The sequence below is a fragment of the Notothenia rossii genome (genome assembly GCF_949606895.1).
Source record: "Notothenia rossii genome assembly, chromosome: 6".
Lineage (NCBI taxonomy): Eukaryota > Metazoa > Chordata > Actinopteri > Perciformes > Nototheniidae > Notothenia > Notothenia rossii.
In genome coordinates this window covers 81,195,393-81,214,643 of record NC_136909.1, presented here as the reverse complement: position 1 = coordinate 81,214,643, position 19,251 = coordinate 81,195,393, and the positions used below count along the sequence as shown (strand labels likewise).

General features: G+C 39.9%; 1 protein-coding gene across 1 annotated transcript; it reads left to right on the top strand.

Moving 5' to 3' along the window:
* The first annotated feature begins 3,757 nt into the window (after positions 1–3,757).
* Positions 3,758–16,778, top strand: LOC307042306 (myosin heavy chain, fast skeletal muscle-like). The gene is made up of 41 exons (XM_079686130.1): positions 3,758–3,841; positions 3,976–4,016; positions 4,695–4,916; positions 4,992–5,135; positions 5,218–5,374; positions 5,466–5,493; positions 5,590–5,686; positions 5,797–5,889; positions 5,978–6,041; positions 6,121–6,219; positions 6,316–6,419; positions 6,539–6,677; positions 6,790–6,908; positions 7,162–7,311; positions 7,411–7,581; positions 7,680–7,980; positions 8,128–8,192; positions 8,292–8,379; positions 8,491–8,608; positions 9,694–9,817; positions 10,235–10,371; positions 10,451–10,706; positions 10,792–11,034; positions 11,117–11,293; positions 11,372–11,517; positions 11,610–11,700; positions 11,799–12,188; positions 12,314–12,440; positions 12,531–12,649; positions 12,737–12,933; positions 13,176–13,359; positions 13,470–13,635; positions 13,746–13,870; positions 13,968–14,276; positions 15,114–15,317; positions 15,425–15,550; positions 15,638–15,808; positions 15,896–16,000; positions 16,096–16,191; positions 16,344–16,475; positions 16,680–16,778. Exons 3-41 carry the CDS (start codon positions 4,710–4,712, stop codon positions 16,698–16,700), a joined length of 5,790 nt encoding a protein of 1,929 aa, XP_079542256.1. The 5' UTR covers positions 3,758–3,841; positions 3,976–4,016; positions 4,695–4,709; the 3' UTR covers positions 16,701–16,778.
* Positions 16,779–19,251: the final 2,473 nt, after the last annotated feature.

Genomic DNA, 19,251 nt, shown 5'->3' with positions numbered 1-19,251 from the left:
ATATAAAGGTTAAAACGAAATAGACAAGTGTTAAGCATAAAGTGGGATAATACTGTACAACTGCTTCTGTTTTGAGGTTGATAAAATAAGGTCATCCTTGTAACTTAGAGAGATATTTTATTATGTAGGTAGGAACTGTATGCATCGCTAAGGTTAATTTAAATTGGCTATGCTCAAGTATGTAGACAAGCTAATGTTGAAGTAGTGTATGTGAAATCAACCTCACAATAAGATGTGTGTATATTACAAATAATAATGTCATATTTCAAGATGATTACTTAGATATTACAATATGGTTGGTTGAGCTGGAGTTCATTATTGAGCTTACATGTTAACGTCACAGTCATCTGAAGAACTAACCCAAAACTTGTTTTTATTAATTGCATTACCAAATGGGTATCAAATAAAAAGTAAACATTGGTAACACAACTTCCAAAGTTACAGTAAAATAAAAAGGACCCTGACTCAGACAATACACAATCAAACATATTCAACAGAAGATAATCAGTTATATTGTTTGTACACATGGTACTTTACATATATATATCTGTTTGTTTAAGGTGTCCAGGTGATGCAGACAGGCTGGACCAGAGAGTGAGAGATAGAACTGGACTCCTCACAGCAGTGAACTTCAGCACAGGTGCAAAGACTCTATTTTTCATACTGTACAAAGAATCAAGAAATATATTGGTTTAAATAAAATGAAGTATTGACTTGAACACACTGATATACATACCATTAAACAATACTAAATACTAGATCGCCTAGACATCAGTTAAGTTGAGGGTTTTTTCCATGCAAAAAGTTACATTTAGATGTTAACAAGCAATATGATTTTGTCAGCTTTCTAATTTAATGTATTGAAGGCAAGGATATTTAACACACTGCTACGATTTATCTCAATATTGTCTGAAAAAACGTGGTAAAAGTTATTCTTTCAGTGAGACAACAGAACAAGCTTCTACAGTTGCACTACGTTTTGATAACAGTTAAATATTATTTTGATAATAACATATATTTCAATATTGATGAACTTCATACTGTTCATTCATAATCTGATTGTCTTTGTAGCTCTGTTGGAAAAAAAAATCATTACAATTACAAAATAATTATATCTAAAGTCCCTAAAAACACAAACACACCGCTTTCATAAATAACACACTTGTTCTGCAATAATAAGTTTTATGTTTCCTGTCATTTTTGTTAGGAAAGGACATGCCTCAAAGACACTACTCAACATTTTCTCCTTCTCTGAGGGTCAAGAAGAACATCCAAGAGGAACATTAAAAGCTGATGTTATGAGATTTTAAGACCAGTACAGGACATTCACTAAGAAACTACTTTTATTGTGAAAACAGTCAGCTGATCGAATGCAGCTATTTCCACATCTACACTCCATCAGCTGATTATTTCTATTTGCCTCACTTTATGAGCTTCACATCACTTGTGCCTTGTACCGCAGAGTTTGCAACGTCACAAATAAATGGGGCCAATCTTCAGTCAGATGTGAATGTGTAATCTAAAATTGTCAGTAAGAATAATGGAAGAAAGGAGTGCAAATACAATTTTATTGAAATGTGAACCAAAACTTAATCACATGTTTTAAATAAAAAGCACATATGGACAGAAGGTGTAAACCTATTAAATGTATAAGTAAACACATTTAGTCAAATAAAGTGACAGACTAGGCCTGTGCAGTTGGTATCAGCTCCTCCATCAGGCCTGGCCCTCCTCGCTGAGGAAAGACCCTCAGTCCTCTCCAAACCAACAGACAGGACGTCCATCACATGGAGGCTTCTCCCTGAAGTCTCAGCAGCTCTCTGGACACCACGCTGTCTCAATCCGTCCACACTGAATATGAGAGGGGGAAAATGAAAAGAATAAATGCTTTAGACAATAAGAGATATAAAGTTGACAGTTGAGTTGCTTAGTTTTTTTAGTACACTGGTATGTTCTTAAGGAGAAAACTAGTTGCTAAAACAATACATGTTAGTGTACCTTGTTAGCTAATGTTAGCTAGCTGACATTAACGTTAAATATTGCACTCATATTACTCACTGAAACCTTGTAAAGCCGGTCCCGCATGCTGGCTCTTACAGAACCGACTAACTCCCCTTTCGTGTATGTACAGCTCTCAACATGCCCAGACTTGTAGTGATTTTCACCTCGTTTTATACTTTTTCGCCTCATTCTGAAAGAAACAGGTGAAATTTGCTAACGTGACGGATATCTTTGTGATGGTGACGCGTATTGTGCGAGACCAGAGACCTGTAGTTCACTGAGCGGTTTCACAAAAAAAAATGTGTAACTTCACAGTTTTACGACACATTTTACATTTTTTTACTTGCAAAATGTTCTTTTAATTTGACAAACATCTGTCATTCGTGGCACAATTCAAACGGGATCGAAAGATGACTTTTCTCTCTCCATTGACTTCAATGTATAATTTTCCGCTTCCGGGGTCACATGACTCGGAAGTAGATGGGCGGGACTTCGCCTCTCTATGGGTGACGTCACGGACCCTACGTCCATTTATATATACAGTCTATAACTATATGTGTATAGAAGTAATGTGATACGTTTTCTTTCATTTTATTTAAGAATCTGAAATAACATTTAAAATACAGAGTCTTGGTTCCCAAATTAGTAATAACACTAAATTATATCAAAATAGTTATAAAATAAATAAGTACAAATAATTAAAACCAGGATACTCTCAAATTCAAGGTAGCTGAATATATATGTCTATCAAATGTTTATCCGAAAGAAAGAGAGAATACATATTATAGCTTTCTTTACCTTTTCCAAACAACGTCTGCTTTGTGTCTTTTCACCTTTGTTGCACAGTATCCATTTTCTCCTGAGCGACCTAGACTTCTGATGTGCTGGTGCACACACTGACATTTTTACATTTATATTAGAGAGGTTTGATCGAAACTGTTTCGTATAAATAATTCTGTGCTCAGCATTCACTTTTGGTGAATGTGTTACACACTACATTTTTGCCTGTATTTTTTATCACCATAGCCCATAAATGTTTGAAGAAATGCAGGAAATGGGATTCTTTCAATGTTTTATTGCGGAGAGCACCCAGACCCCCTGTTTTGTGTCCCCACCACTTCTCAAACCAAAGTTACACCCCTGCATAGGCATGCATTGCAGCCCAAGTTGAATGTTATATACAAACAACAAATTGTGTCAGGTGCGCGTGACCTGCTCCGCTGCGTCTGCATCATTTCCAAAGTACTTCCACAGTATTGACAAACATCTGTGGATAATCAAGTATACGAAAATGGTTAAAGCAACCATCACTAAACGCCAACGACACTGCATCTACTGCAGACAATAGCAACAGGTCAGATGGGGACATCACGTTACCCTCTGTCCTGGACACTTACTTAACCCTACCTGACTCGCCGCGCTCGCCCCCGGAGCAGCAGGCTTCGTCGCCCGAAACATTCCCACCTCTCGGCGACCCGCAGGTGCCAGGAGACAGAGCCTGCCCAGGTATATCTAAACAAGTACTCGCCTGTACAGTCGGGTAAGGCGGTCCTTTTGCAGCTCCTGCTATAAAAATAGACAATGTCTAGAATATTCATGTCTAATACTGCTGAACCCCCTGTAATCTCAGATGCACCCCAAGTATTTTTGTTCTGGTACCGGGCCAAAACACAAGATGCACTGTGAACACCTGTTCCAATCGATGCCTGTTATCAACACCATATTTGGCTACGGCCCATATTTAACCACGCTGCGTAAGCAATAAGCCAGATCGTATATAAGGGGGCCCTAACAGGACAGAGGTGGTGTGGTGGAAGACTTTTGGAGACTTCAGCTTGTGGTAGGCTTACTTTCTGTTTTATAGCATTTCAATGCATTCTGTATTTTCTCAATTTGTTTAAAATACAAATTCAATGTAAAAATTATCATGAACAATTTTGTTGATTTAAGACCAATATGATATCTCCTCAACAGGATTGTGGAATATTTCTGACTTTTCAATAAGAGTGGAACAGGTATGCACATATTTCAACTACATTACATTTGTAAATATATTTTATTCCGTCAATCTAAGTTAGAAAAATGTTTTAATGAGCTAATTACTTTTAACTCCATACTGGAATATGTTCTGGTAGCGGTGCACAGGAAAGTAATTGAAGTCTGGACTGTTACCAATCCACATTTCAGTTTACTTCTTACCTCTGAGAGCAAAGCAGCTGACCCCCACACTGCTTCCTGGGACCTGTATAGTAGCTGCCCACTGCTTCTAATACTAGGATGGGTTAAATTTAAAGACTACACTTCTGCTGTGCACATTTGTGTGACGATTTAACGAGAATTTGATTTGAATCCTTCATTTCAATTTCAAGGAGAATTTAATGTAATGGGGATACAGTATGCTTCTTTTACTTTGATTACATTCCATTATATGTTACTTGTTTAGACACTTTTATCCAAAGCAACTTACATACTCAATACTGTGGGGGTGAAGTGTCTTGCCCAGGGACACAATGACATGCTGACTGCAGTGGGGTTTGAACCTGTGCTCCCCTGATCCGAACACCAACGATCTACCCACTGCGCCACACGCCTCTGTTTGACGACAGACATTCTGGGCTGTTGAATCCAATTGATTGAAAACATTAAAATAAGTAAGATTAATAAGATTTATCTTACTTGTGTGTACTTCACAGAAATAAACTGCCACCATGAGTACCGACGCGGAGATGGCCTTGTATGGCAAGGCTGCCATTTACCTTCGTAAGCCAGAGAGGGAAAGAATTGAGGCTCAAAACGCACCATTTGATGCCAAGAGTGCTTGCTTTGTGTCTGATGTCAAGGAGCTGTACGTGAAGGCCACAATCCTCAAGAAAGATGGTGGCAAAGCCACTGTCAAAATACTGGGAACTGAGGAGGTTCGTATCATTAAATCAGTGTGTACAAGGAATTCAATTTGATCATTTGTCATTGTAACACATTTCCTGTTCTAGGAGAGGGTAGTGAAAGAAGAGGAGGTCTTCCCATTGAACCCTCCCAAGTATGACAAGATTGAGGACATGGCCATGATGACCCATCTCAATGAAGCCTCTGTGCTGTATAACCTCAAAGAGCGTTATGCAGCATGGATGATCTACGTAAGACTAATTGCCTAATGAGACTGAAAAATGTTTGGTGGAAACATGAAGTTACATTTCAATTCTCTATGATATATTGTAGACCTACTCTGGGTTGTTCTGTGCCACTGTGAACCCCTACAAGTGGCTCCCAGTATACGATGCTGAATGTGTAAGTGCCTACAGAGGCAAGAAGCGTATGGAGGCTCCACCCCACATCTTCTCTGTCTCTGACAACGCTTATCAGTTCATGGCTACTGGTAAGTCATTACCACTCATTTAAAACGCATCAGTATAGGGTTTCTGTTTTAACATGTATTTGATTGGTTTATGTTTTTTTTACTTTTACAGATAGGGAAAACCAGTCTGTCTTGATCACGTAAGTTTGTAACATTTACAATTGTGCCAATTTAATTTAAATTGAGATTAATCAAACATATTGGTCAAGTTCTTAATAATCTCTGTCTCTACCTAGTGGAGAATCTGGTGCTGGAAAGACTGTGAACACCAAGCGTGTCATCCAGTACTTTGCAACAATCTCAGTTTCTGGACCCAAGAGAGACGCATCAAAGGTATGTTACTCTATGATGATGACGATTCAGGATTCTTTATCTTTAGAAGTTTTTTCAGGGACGAACAAATGAAGTCGTTTCCTGACAGCTATTCTTAACCTGGATTTTAGGGGTCACTTGAGGATCAGATTATTGCAGCCAATCCATTGCTTGAGTCTTATGGTAACGCCAAAACTGTGAGGAATGACAACTCTTCTCGTTTTGTAAGTATGGAACAGTTTCTACACACGAGAGAAGCATTGTTACATTGCACATGTGGAGGGACCTTAATGATTATGTTATTCCAAACAGGGTAAATTCATCAGAATCCATTTCAACACAGCTGGCAAACTGGCCAGTGCTGATATTGAGACTTGTAAGTAACAATCCTTATAGTGTATACAAACTACTGTAAGTCAGATTTAGCCTGGCACTGACATGATCAAAACTTGTAGATCTGCTGGAGAAGTCTAGAGTGACATTCCAGCTTGAGGAAGAGAGAGGCTACCATATCTTCTACCAGATGATGACCGGCCACATACCAGAGCTCCTTGGTAAGGAGAATTAGATATTGCAATTGTTTCAACCTTATTAGACTTTTACATTTATAAAAAATATCTACTAACATGTTTATCTTTTTTGGATTCTAGAACTGGCACTCCTCACAACCAACCCCTACGACTTCCCCATGTGTAGCATGGGTAAGATCGTTGTGGCCAGCATTGATGACAAAGTGGAGCTGGAAGCCACGGATGTGAGTAATTTTCAATTCAACATGATTAAATAGACTTTGTGAAACAAATGCAACATCATTACAACTCTTTTAAGAACTTTTGCTTGAACAATTGTGTTTTTTGTGTCTTTTGACATCAGAATGCTATTGATATCCTGGGCTTCAATAATGAAGAGAAGATGAGCATTTACAAGATGACCGGTGCTGTGCTTCACCATGGTAACATGAAGTTCAGGCAAAAGCAGCGTGAGGAGCAGGCTGAGCCTGATGGCACAGACGGTGAGTATTTAATCTTAGCTCAAAGCTTAGAACTTGGAAACAACATTGATACATTTCTTGATAACATTGTGTTCTTCACAAATTATGATGGACATTTCTGAATTATTTTCAGATGCTGACAAGGTTGCTTATTTGCTGGGTCTGAACTCCGCTGACATGCTGAAGGGTCTGTGCTATCCTAGAGTGAAGGTCGGAAATGAGTATGTCACCAAGGGACAGACTGTACCTCAGGTAAACAATGATGATCAATATCCAACATTCTACTGTTTATAAACAAAAGATGTAGTACAGATTTCATTAGGAAAAAGATATGCAATGTCAGTTGGCATTTTCTGTACTAGTTCTAATTGAATTCTAAATTCAATGGTGTCTTTGATTCAATTTTAGTTTAGTTTTTGAATTTTAGTGGCATGTATCTTGAAAATAATATAATATACCAGTCGTATATGTCAAAAATGAAATCACATCACTTTTTTTCTTTAAGGTCAACAACTCAGTGCCTGCCCTGGCCAAGTCTATCTATGAGAGGATGTTCTTGTGGATGGTCATCCGTATCAACAATATGTTGGACACCAAACAACCTAGACAGTTCTACATTGGTGTGCTGGATATTGCTGGCTTTGAAATCTTTGATGTAAGCCAGAGTTTGAACAATTTAGCAGTTGATACTTTTCAATAAATAATAGTTCTTATTGCCTATAAGAGATTATGAAGATGATATGTCCTTTTGCAGTTCAATACATTGGAGCAGCTGTGCATCAACTTCACAAATGAGAAACTGCAACAGTTCTTCAACCACACCATGTTCGTCCTGGAGCAAGAGGAGTACAAGAAGGAGGGTATTATCTGGGAGTTCATTGACTTTGGTATGGACTTGGCTGCCTGCATTGAGCTGATTGAAAGGGTAAACACTTAATTTATTATATCATACATCATATGTAACAGAATTTTTATTTGTTATAATGTATCACTAAATGATATTCCTCTTTCAACCTTTTCAAGCCCATGGGCATCTTCTCCATCCTTGAAGAGGAGTGCATGTTCCCCAAGGCCTCAGACACATCCTTCAAGAACAAGCTGTATGACCAGCATCTTGGCAAAAACAGAGCATTTGAGAAGCCAAAGCCCGCAAAGGGCAAGGCTGAGGCCCACTTCTCCCTGGTGCACTATGCTGGTACCGTGGACTACAACATCTCTGGCTGGCTGGACAAGAACAAGGATCCCCTGAATGACTCTGTCATTCAGCTGTACATGAAATCCTCAGTGAAACTGCTGGTTTCGCTGTATCCTCCAATAGTTGAGGGTAAGAGAGTAACTACAGTAAAGACATTTAAAACCAGAGATAATATATACTTTTTACAAATCAAATGTATATTTGTAATATTATTTTATCTCATCAACTATTACTTGTTTATGCTAATTTGTTGACTTTCTAACAAAACATCAACAGATACTACTAAGAAGGGAGGCAAGAAGAAGGGTGGTTCTATGCAGACTGTGTCCTCGCAGTTCAGGGTAAGTTTTCTAAAAGCAAACATATCTAATAGATCTCTGTTTAAACTAAAACTCCCAATTGTGGCATTTCATGACATGAGACACCATTATGGATTACAGGAGAACTTGGGCAAGCTGATGACTAACTTGAGGGCCACCCATCCTCACTTTGTGCGCTGTCTGATTCCCAATGAGATAAAGACTCCAGGTACATATACAACAGTATTGAGGACTGGTTTGGTTTTTAATTCTGTGCTGCATCAACAGAAATACCTACTATTTATTCAAATAATTAAATGTATAATATGTTTTTGTTCAGGTCTTATGGAGAACCACCTGGTTATCCACCAGCTCAGGTGTAATGGTGTCCTGGAGGGTATTAGAATCTGCAGAAAAGGTTTCCCCAGCAGGATCCTCTATGCTGATTTCAAGCAGAGGTATAATGTTTTTATTAGGGCTTTCAAACGATTAACATTTTTAATCAGATTAATCACAGCTTAAAAATGTATTAATCATGATGAAAATATGCCATTTCTTTATGTATATTGTTGTGTGAATGGAAAGAGAAATGAAAGAAGGTGGATATATCCATTTAACATACAGTATGTATGTTTATTATAAAAAAATTCTGTGTGTCAAAATGAAAGACAGCCCACACACCTGTCAATCGTCAAACCATGGGGTCTTAATTAATTACGTGTTCATTTCTATCAACGGGGGAGTACTTCAGGAAAGTCAACGGGGGGGGGCTAGTGGAGTACTTCGTGGCCAGAGAGTGTGAACGTTGTGATCAGCTGTTTTAGCGCAGTTCTCTAGTGAAGGGGGGGAGTCTCCCTCCGCAGGTGGTTGGCGTAGTTTTGGCACAATTCCATTGTACAGACCGACGTTAACAGCAGCCCTGTCTGTGCACACGGAGACTGACTCTGTCGACCGGTGATCTAACCGCCTTCTGGAAAAGCTTCACAAGTACGTCGGTACTCAAATGCGCTTTGTGACACAAGTGACGGTACGCATTTCAGATTACACACATAACCTGCATACCAGTTATGTGCACCCCTGTACTACAGCAAAAGTATTCTCCGTCGGGACTTCCTGCAACAACATCACCACGCCGTTATCTTGATTCTGATTGGCCAGAAGACATTATCAAAGATGTTCTATTGAGAAGACGATCACTACGTGACAAAAGTTTTCAAAACCGTTTCTGGTCTTCGGTATTTCCAGACAAGTGGCTACTGAAATCAATCTTACTGCTGTCTGTGCAACATCATTTTTCATGGTGGGGCTAAGATATTTCTTGGTATGGGTGTAGCCTACCCCAGCCATACCCTGGCGGGCCATTCTGGGGCGGGCCATTCTGCACATGCGTTAAATGCGTTAAATATTTTAACGCAATTCATTCAAAAAATTAATTACTGCTTTAAACGCGATAATTTTGACAGCATTAGTTTTTATACATATAATTTTAACCTCTCATTATTACAATGTAATACTCCTCCTGACAATAAACTCTTTCATATAGATACAAGGTGCTGAATGCCGGTGTCATCCCTGACGGTCAGTTCATGGACAACAAGAAGGCTTCAGAGAAGCTGCTTGGGTCAATTGATGTTCCTCATGATGAATATAAATTTGGACACACCAAGGTAAGTACTTTACATTTACTTCATAACTGAGCTAATGAATATTTACCAAAGACGCTGTACAGTGTATTTGTTGTATGTTACTTTGACTACGGTAGTATGTATTATACATGTAATTAATGAAACTACCTCAGGAGGTCAACTCTGGTAGCCTCTCGTTTTCCATCCCGGCAAATAATAAAAAATAAAAAACAATACTTCCTTGATTATGATGAAACAAGTCATTAAGACTTGGCCTTAAAACCATTCCATCCAACCAAAAACCATCATGTAAATAGGAGTCACATATTTCATTTTGTTTCTTTGCTTGCTTTTTATACAGTGTTTCAAGTGTTCATTATTGAATTCATCATTTATATTTCCCCTCCTTGAAAAAAGGTATTCTGATTCTGAAAACATATTTTGTTTCTGTTTGTTCAGGTGTTCTTCAAGGCTGGCCTGCTGGGTACCCTTGAGGAGATGAGAGACGAGAAACTGGCATCTCTGGTCAGAATTACTCAGGCTTTGTGTCGTGGTTATCTCATGAGAACGGAGTTTGTGAAGATGACAGCAAGGAGGCACGTTGAAAACTGCTAATTCTGATCAATGGTGTAAAGAAAAAAAAGATATTGTCTAAAACCATTGTTCTCTGTGCAGGGAAGCCGTATACACCATCCAGTACAACGTGCGCTCCTTCATGAATGTCAAACACTGGCCATGGATGAAGGTCTACTACAAGATTAAGCCTCTGCTGCAGAGTGCTGAAACTGAGAAGGAGCTGGCAAATATGAAGGAGAACTATGAAAAAATGACAACTGACCTGGCTACTGCCCTGGCCAAGAAGAAGGAACTGGAGGAGAAGATGGTTTCCCTTCTGCGGGAGAAGACTGATCTGGCTCTGCAAGTAGCATCTGTAAGTACACGTCAACAGACAAATACGCTTTTTCATGTTTGTGAATATATAAGAGCTAACATGTATTTTTATGAAAATGGTCTAGGAAGGAGACAATCTGTCTGATGCTGAGGAGAGATGTGAGGGACTCATCAAGAGTAAGATTCAGATGGAGGCCAAACTCAAAGAGACAACTGAGAGACTGGAGGATGAAGAGGAAATGAATGCTGAGCTCACTGCCAAGAAGAGAAAGCTGGAGGATGAATGCTCTGAGCTCAAGAAGGATATTGATGACCTGGAGCTTACCTTGGCCAAAGTGGAAAAGGAGAAACATGCCACTGAGAACAAGGTTTGTAATCAATGATCTGTCCATTAGGTAGTGAGATTATAATTATTTATTTGTATTAACAAAATCTTTCTTGCACACTTAGGTGAAGAACCTGACCGAGGAGATGGCCTCTCAGGATGAGAGCATTGCTAAGCTGACCAAGGAAAAGAAAGCCCTTCAGGAGTCTCATCAGCAGACTCTTGATGACCTGCAGGCAGAGGAAGACAAAGTCAACACTCTGACCAAGGCCAAGACCAAGCTTGAGCAGCAAGTGGATGATGTAAGTTTAAAGTCACTTGATTTGGATATTCAAGATTATTCTTGAACATGATAATTAAAAATGTATACCTTTGTTTAGCTTGAGGGTTCTCTGGAGCAAGAGAAGAAGCTGCGTATGGACCTGGAGAGAACCAAGAGAAAGCTTGAGGGTGATCTCAAACTGTCCCAGGAATCCGTCATGGATCTTGAGAATGACAAGCAGCAGTCTGATGAGAAATTCAAAAAGTAACTTAGTTTTTCTGTTTAAACAACATACATTTTTTTAAAGAAGTGTTCAATTGCATGAGCTCAATGCACTTTATCAATTTTGTTCACAGGAAGGACTTTGAATGCAGTCAGCTCCTTAGCAAGATTGAAGATGAGCAGTCTCTGGGTGCTCAGCTCCAGAAGAAGATCAAGGAGCTCCAGGTGAGATATTGTGTTACACTTAACAATACTGCATACATGTGTTATTATGTGTAATAAAGTGAATGATTGCTAAAAGAGAAACCATCTACATTCAACAGGCTCGTATTGAGGAACTGGAAGAGGAGATTGAGGCTGAGCGTGCAGCTCGTGCCAAGGTTGAGAAGCAGAGAGCTGACCTCTCCAGGGAACTTGAGGAGATCAGTGAGAGGCTGGAGGAGGCTGGAGGTGCCACCTCTGCTCAGATTGAGATGAACAAGAAGCGTGAGGCTGAGTTCCAGAAGCTCCGTCGTGATCTTGAGGAGTCCACTCTGCAGCATGAAGCAACTGCTGCTGCCCTTCGCAAGAAGCAGGCTGACAGTGTTGCTGAGCTGGGAGAGCAGATTGACAACCTCCAGCGTGTCAAGCAGAAGCTTGAGAAGGAAAAGAGTGAATACAAGATGGAGATTGATGACCTCTCTAGCAACATGGAGAATGTTGCTAAGGCAAAGGTACACTAGCATTACATGCTTTTTTTATTATATTATTATTGTTACCAATATGAATATAGTACATCATGTACATTATTTTGTGAATAAAATCTGATCACTGATCTTGTTGATTTCTTCCTCATTAGGGAAATCTTGAAAAGATGTGCCGTACTCTTGAGGACCAACTTAGCGAACTGAAGACCAAGAATGATGAAAACGTTCGCCAAATCAATGACACAAGTTCACAGAAAGCACGTCTCCTGACAGAAAATGGTATCTACATGTTTTTTGGTGAACCATCTGTGGAGTATATGATTGAGAAACGTAACACAAACTAACGTATTATAATATCTTTCACACAAGGTGAGTTCAGCCGTCAAGTTGAAGAGAAGGAAGCTCTTGTCTCTCAGTTGACCAGAGGCAAGCAGGCCTCCACACAGCAGATTGATGAATTGAAGAGACAGATTGAGGAGGAGGTTAAGGTAAGAAACCATTAAAATAGTATATATTTGTATGATTTGTTTGTGATTTAGAAATTGTGTAAAGGTTAATAATATTTCTTACAACAGGCCAAGAATGCTCTTGCCCATGGCCTGCAATCAGCCCGCCATGACTGTGATCTGCTGAGGGAGCAGTTTGAAGAGGAGCAGGAGGCCAAGGCTGAGCTGCAGCGTGGAATGTCCAAGGCCAACAGTGAGGTGGCTCAGTGGAGATCGAAGTATGAAACTGATGCTATCCAGCGCACTGAGGAGCTTGAGGAATCCAAGTGAGTGACATTCAAACTGTTAGATGGCCAGAAGTGTAGCATTTTAGCAACAACTCTACTGTTTCCTGAATTGCTGGTAATAACATTAGTATTTTAAAATGTGTATAGCTTCTTACTTTGAGGCCAATCCTTTAGATTAATTAATACGGTAATTAGTTGTTTCGGTTATGCAAATATAACTAGAAAATAACTTTTAACTTTATGAGTTTAACTGAGCCACAAATACCTCCATTTTCAAACAGGAAAAAGCTTGCCCAGCGCCTTCAGGAGGCTGAGGAACAGATTGAGGCAGTGAATTCCAAGTGTGCTTCTCTTGAGAAAACCAAACAGAGGCTCCAGAGTGAGGTGGAGGACCTCATGATTGATGTGGAGAGGGCCAATGGCCTTGCTGCCAACCTGGACAAAAAGCAGAGGAACTTTGACAAGGTAACACCATTTACTGTGTTTGGTCAAAACACACAAACAATGACATGAATATTTATTTTGCCCTGATATTTTAACACAACCAAATAAACTGTATGAATTGTATTATTCAGGTGTTGGCAGAGTGGAAGCAGAAGTACGAGGAGGGTCAGGCAGAGCTTGAGGGAGCACAGAAGGAGGCTCGTTCTCTCAGCACTGAACTGTTCAAGATGAAGAACTCTTATGAGGAGGCTCTTGATCATCTGGAGACCATGAAGCGTGAAAACAAGAATCTGCAACGTGAGTTCTACATAATGTCACAGAGTTCAACATGAGTTGGACATTTTTGTTGTTGATATTTTACCATTTAAGGCTCAACAATGTGATAAACCCCTTGTATCTTTCTGCAGAGGAGATCTCAGATCTGACTGAACAGATTGGTGAGACTGGCAAGAGCATCCATGAGCTGGAGAAGACAAAGAAGCAGGTGGAGACAGAGAAGACTGAGATCCAGACAGCTCTTGAAGAGGCTGAGGTATTTCTTTCCTTGGAGTTCATAACATTAAAAATCATTGATAAATATATCAGTGTTTGAAGGCAAAGATGAGTGTTTAATTGTTTGATTTCATTAGGGAACTCTGGAACATGAAGAGTCTAAGATCCTGCGTGTCCAGCTGGAGCTCAACCAGATTAAGGGTGAGGTGGACAGGAAGCTGGCAGAGAAAGATGAAGAGATGGAACAGATCAAGAGGAACAGCCAGAGAGTGACTGACTCCATGCAGAGCACTCTGGATTCTGAGGTCAGGAGCAGAAACGATGCCCTGAGAATCAAGAAGAAGATGGAGGGAGATCTGAATGAGATGGAGATTCAGCTCAGCCATGCCAACCGCCAGGCTGCTGAGTCCACGAAGCAGCTCAGGAATGTGCAGGCACAGCTGAAGGTATAGAAAAGGAACAGTTGCTTTTCCAACTATGGTAGATTGGGCTACATTTTGGCATTCATGTACCGTCATTTTCGGACTATAAGGCGCACCTGAATATAAGCCGCAGCAGCTAAATTGAATGATGTGTACATATATAAGCCGCACTGGACTCTAAGCCGCAGGTGTTTTAATGTTTAATTACCATATGTAAGGGTTCGTGCACAGAGGGGATTGTCGGAAAAGAGATGGCTGTTTGAGGAAGCTCCCATTTATTAACATTTCAATGAACAAGTTGCATATTTGCATAATGTATTCAAGTGTTAGCATTTCGTGCAATAGTAGCTACAGAACATGTGCTGTGTAAACTGTACTGTATCACATAGCGTTTCAGACACACACACTTTTCAACTTTCAAACTTAAACGGTGCGCTCCCAGCGCACGTACCGGCAGTGATCTACAGCAGCGGTTTTCAACCAGTGGTACGGGGACAAACTGTCTCGCTCTCTTAATGTCTGTCTGTCTTGCTCTCGTTCTGTCTCTCGTACCACTCTCGGTTCCACTTTTACTTTTGCGCGCTACCTGTCTCACTCTTATCCGGCCTCCAGCTTTTCCTGCTGGAACCCGCCGCTTAAAGTTGGGGGTCCGCGGACCGGCCATAGAGCCCATAGAGTTAAAGGTGGTGGACTGTAACCTGTAAAATCCATAGATTTAGGAGGTCCCCTAGTGGCCGTTAGCTGTAAAAATCCATAGATTAGCCGCACCGTTATATAAGCTGCAGCGTCGAAAAATTGGAAAAAAGACGCGGCTTATAGTCCGAAAATTACGGTATATATGTCTGATCTTTTTCTCACTAGGATGCACAACTGCACCTTGATGATGCTGTCAGAGCCCAGGACGACTTCAAGGAGCAGGCTGCTATGGTGGATCGTAGAAACGGTCTTATGGTGGCTGAAATTGAGGAACTTAGAGCTGCTCTGGAACAGACAGAGAGAAGTCGCAAAATTGCTGAGCAAGAGCTGGTTGATGCCAGTGAGCGTGTTGGACTTCTGCACTCTCAGGTGAACAAACCTAATCATTTCAATAATTCAAGAATCAAATACAATTTCAACTAACATGAATATTAGGCATGTGATGACTTCAGAGGCTAAATATGTTTACCTTTTAGAACACAAGCCTTGTGAACTCCAAGAAGAAGCTTGAGACAGACCTGGTCCAGGTCCAGGGTGAAGTGGATGACACTGTGCAGGAAGCAAGGAATGCAGAGGAGAAGGCCAAGAAGGCCATCACTGATGTAGGTTTCAATGCCATGTGTTCTTACTTTTAACGGCCATTTTTGTTGTTGACTTTTCTAATTAACATGTTTCGATATCTCCTGTAGGCTGCTATGATGGCTGAGGAGCTGAAGAAGGAGCAAGATACTAGTGCTCATCTGGAGAGGATGAAGAAGAACCTGGAGGTTGCTGTTAAGGACCTGCAGCACCGTCTGGATGAGGCTGAGAACCTGGCCATGAAGGGGGGCAAGAAGCAGCTCCAGAAACTGGAGTCTAGGGTAAAAAAAGTCATACTAAGATTTATATAGCTGAAAGAAACCTTTGAAAACAAGCTGGATACTTAATGTTTTAATGTTATTCAAAAGGTGCGTGAGCTGGAAGCAGAGGTTGAGGCTGAACAGAGACGTGGAGTAGATGCTGTTAAAGGTGTCCGCAAATATGAGAGGAGAGTTAAGGAGCTCACCTATCAGGTATGGTTACTTTCATCATTAAAATGTACAATATCATTTCATCTAATATAGAAACCTTTTAAAATATTGAAACATGCAAATCTAAATTGGCACAGACTGAGGAGGACAAGAAAAATGTTGCCAGGCTGCAGGATCTGGTTGACAAATTGCAGCTGAAGGTGAAGGCCTACAAGAGGCAGGCTGAGGAGGCGGTAAGGACAATATATATATTGTTTTGTAGATATGGGAAAATTATTGTTACCAGCAAATCTTGCTGATTGTTAAGATTAACATCACATTCTTATATTATATTTCAAAGTGTTTGATGGTTTCTGTACCTTAAACTATGTTTCTCTTATTCCAGGAGGAACAAGCCAATACACATCTGTCCAAGTGCAGGAAGGTTCAAAATGAGCTTGAGGAGGCTGAGGAGCGTGCTGACATTGCAGAGTCCCAGGTCAACAAACTGAGAGCAAAGAGCCGTGACTCTGGCAAGGTAACTATAAAGACATTTCAGCTTTTATGAATGAAAATTAAATTAAATATCTCTTAATGCAATACTTAAGTCTTGACAGAACAAATATAGCCCAAATCTTTATGAAATGAACGACAGAGAAAACATTCAGATGTATGCAGAGTATGATGTTTATAATTGTGCATATACACTGTATGTATTTATATTTTGTTTGTTTTTTTACAGGGAAAAGAAGCAGCTGAATAAAGCACTTGAGTTGATTGGCTGTTTCTAATCATATAATATGATGAGAAATATTCCACAATAAACGTTTTTGATCATTAATGGAATTGTCTTTCTTATTATTTCTGCGAGTGCTGTGCAAATCTTCTTCTTCTTCTTCTTCTTCTTCTTCTTCTTCTTCTTCTTCTTCTTCTTCTTCTTCTTCTTCTTCTTCTTCTTCTTCTTCTTCTTCTTCTTCTTTGTACTCTTTGCAAGTACGGTTAATACTTTTTCGTGAGTGTTTTTCCGTGCCTCGTGGCGGGGATGGCGTCCTTAGGGGCGACGCCGGTGTCTCTGAGACACGGAGTGCGTTTGGTGGCTCAGGCCACCTGGGAGCAGGTGCTACTCTGGAGGAAGTAGGGATGAATATCGTGAGAGATGAAACAGGGATTGTAGAGAGTGTGGTGAGTGTGAGAGCAAAAAATGTGGAAACAGGTAAACGAGTGGGAGATGATGTAGCCGGACAGGTGAGGACTGGTGCTGTGGGACAGTTGGAGGCTATTGGCACACAGCAGGAGCTGCCGCCTGGCTCTGGGTGGCAAAAAGAGCTTCAACAGGCTGCAGACAATAATGAGGTGATATGATATGGACACAGACGGTGAGGGGGATTCTGACTGTGGTTCAGTTGCAGATAGTCTCTCTCAGAACGCAGAGATATATTCTTTGGAAGAGATGAAAGCCTCATTTTCAGTCTTACGCATCCGACCTGGAAAACTTTGCAGCCAATCTTATTTGTTACAGTGTACCGTGCACCAGGTCCTTATTCAGAATTCTTATCAGAATTCTCTGAGTTTTTATCAGCTTTGGTACTTAAAACAGATAAAGTAATTATCGTAGGTGACTTTAATATTCATGTTGACGATGATAAAAATAGCCTTACTGTTGCATTTAACTCTATATTAGATTCTGTTGGTTTCTGTCAGAGTGTAAATAAACCAACCCACTGCTATAATCACACTCTTGACCTTGTTCTGACTTATGGTATTGAAATTGAGCAACTATTAGTCGAACCGTATAATCCTGCTTTATCCGACCATTTCTTAGTAACTTTTGAAGTACTGTTACTAGACTACAAAGCATTAGCCAAAAGCTCCTGCAGCAGAAACCTATCTGTTAGTGCTATAGCCAAATTTAAGGAAGAGATTCCACCAATACTTAACTCGATAGCATGTCTGCATGTAGGGGAGGAAACTTATACAAAATGTACACCACCCCAAATTGATCATGTTGTTGATAGTGCTACAGATGCGCTGCGAATAAAATTAGACTCTGTTGCTCCTTTGAAAAAGAAGAAAATAAAACAACATAGATTAGCTCCATGGCATAATGCCGAAACCCGCAAAATAAAGCAAAAGTCGAGACAACTTGAAAGGATATGGCGTTCCACTAAACTTGAAGAATCTCGTTTAATTTGGCATATTACTCTCAATGAATATAAGAAAGCACTGCGTAAAGCGAGAGCAGCATACTACTCTTCATTAATAGATGAGAATAAGAATAATGCAAGATTTCTTTTCAGCACTGTAGCCAGGCTGACAGAGAGCCACAGCTCGACTGAGCCTTCTATTCCCATAGCACTCAGTAGTAATGATTTTATGTGCTTTTTTAACGATAAAATTGTTACTCTTAGAAACAAAATCAATGACCTCTTGCCTTTGACCAGTATAGTGTTATCAACAGCTCCCGGAAACGTAAGTTCTAATAATATTACACTAGATAGTAAACTAGAATGCTTTTCAGCCATAAACCTTGAACAATTAAATTCAATGATTCTCTCTTCTAAACCATCAACGTGTATCTTAGACCCGATTCCAACTAAGCTGTTAAAAGAAGTTTTTCCATTAATTAGCACTTCTTTATTAAATATTATGAATATGTCTTTATTATCAGGCTATGTTCCAAAATCATTCAAAGTAGCAGTGATAAAACCGCTTCTTAAAAAGCACAACCTCGATCCAGAGGTTTTAGCCAACTATAGACCTATTTCTAATCTTCCGTTCCTCTCAAAAATTCTTGAGAAAGCAGTCGCAAAACAGCTGTGTGATTACTTAAGAAACTATGATTTATTTGAAGATTTTCAATCTGGCTTTAGAACACAACATAGCACAGAGACAGCTCTGGTTAAAGTCACAAATGACATTCTAATAGCCTCTGACAAGGGACTTGTCTCTATTCTTGTCTTGCTCGATCTTAGTGCTGCATTTGATACTATCGACCATGATATCCTATTGCAAAGACTAGAGCACTTAGTTGGCATACAGGGAACTGCTTTAGGCTGGTTTAGGTCTTATCTATCTGAACGCTCTCAGTTTGTACGTGTCAACGATGAATCTTCCATGCAAACCAAAGTTAGCCATGGAGTGCCACAGGTCTCAGTGCTTGGACCTATTTTGTTCACCCTATATATGCTTCCGTTCGGCAATATTATAAGGAATCATTCTGTAAACTTTCATTGTTATGCGGATGATACTCAACTATATTTATCAATCAAGCCTGATGAAATTAATCATCTAAATAAAATTCAAGACTGCCTCAA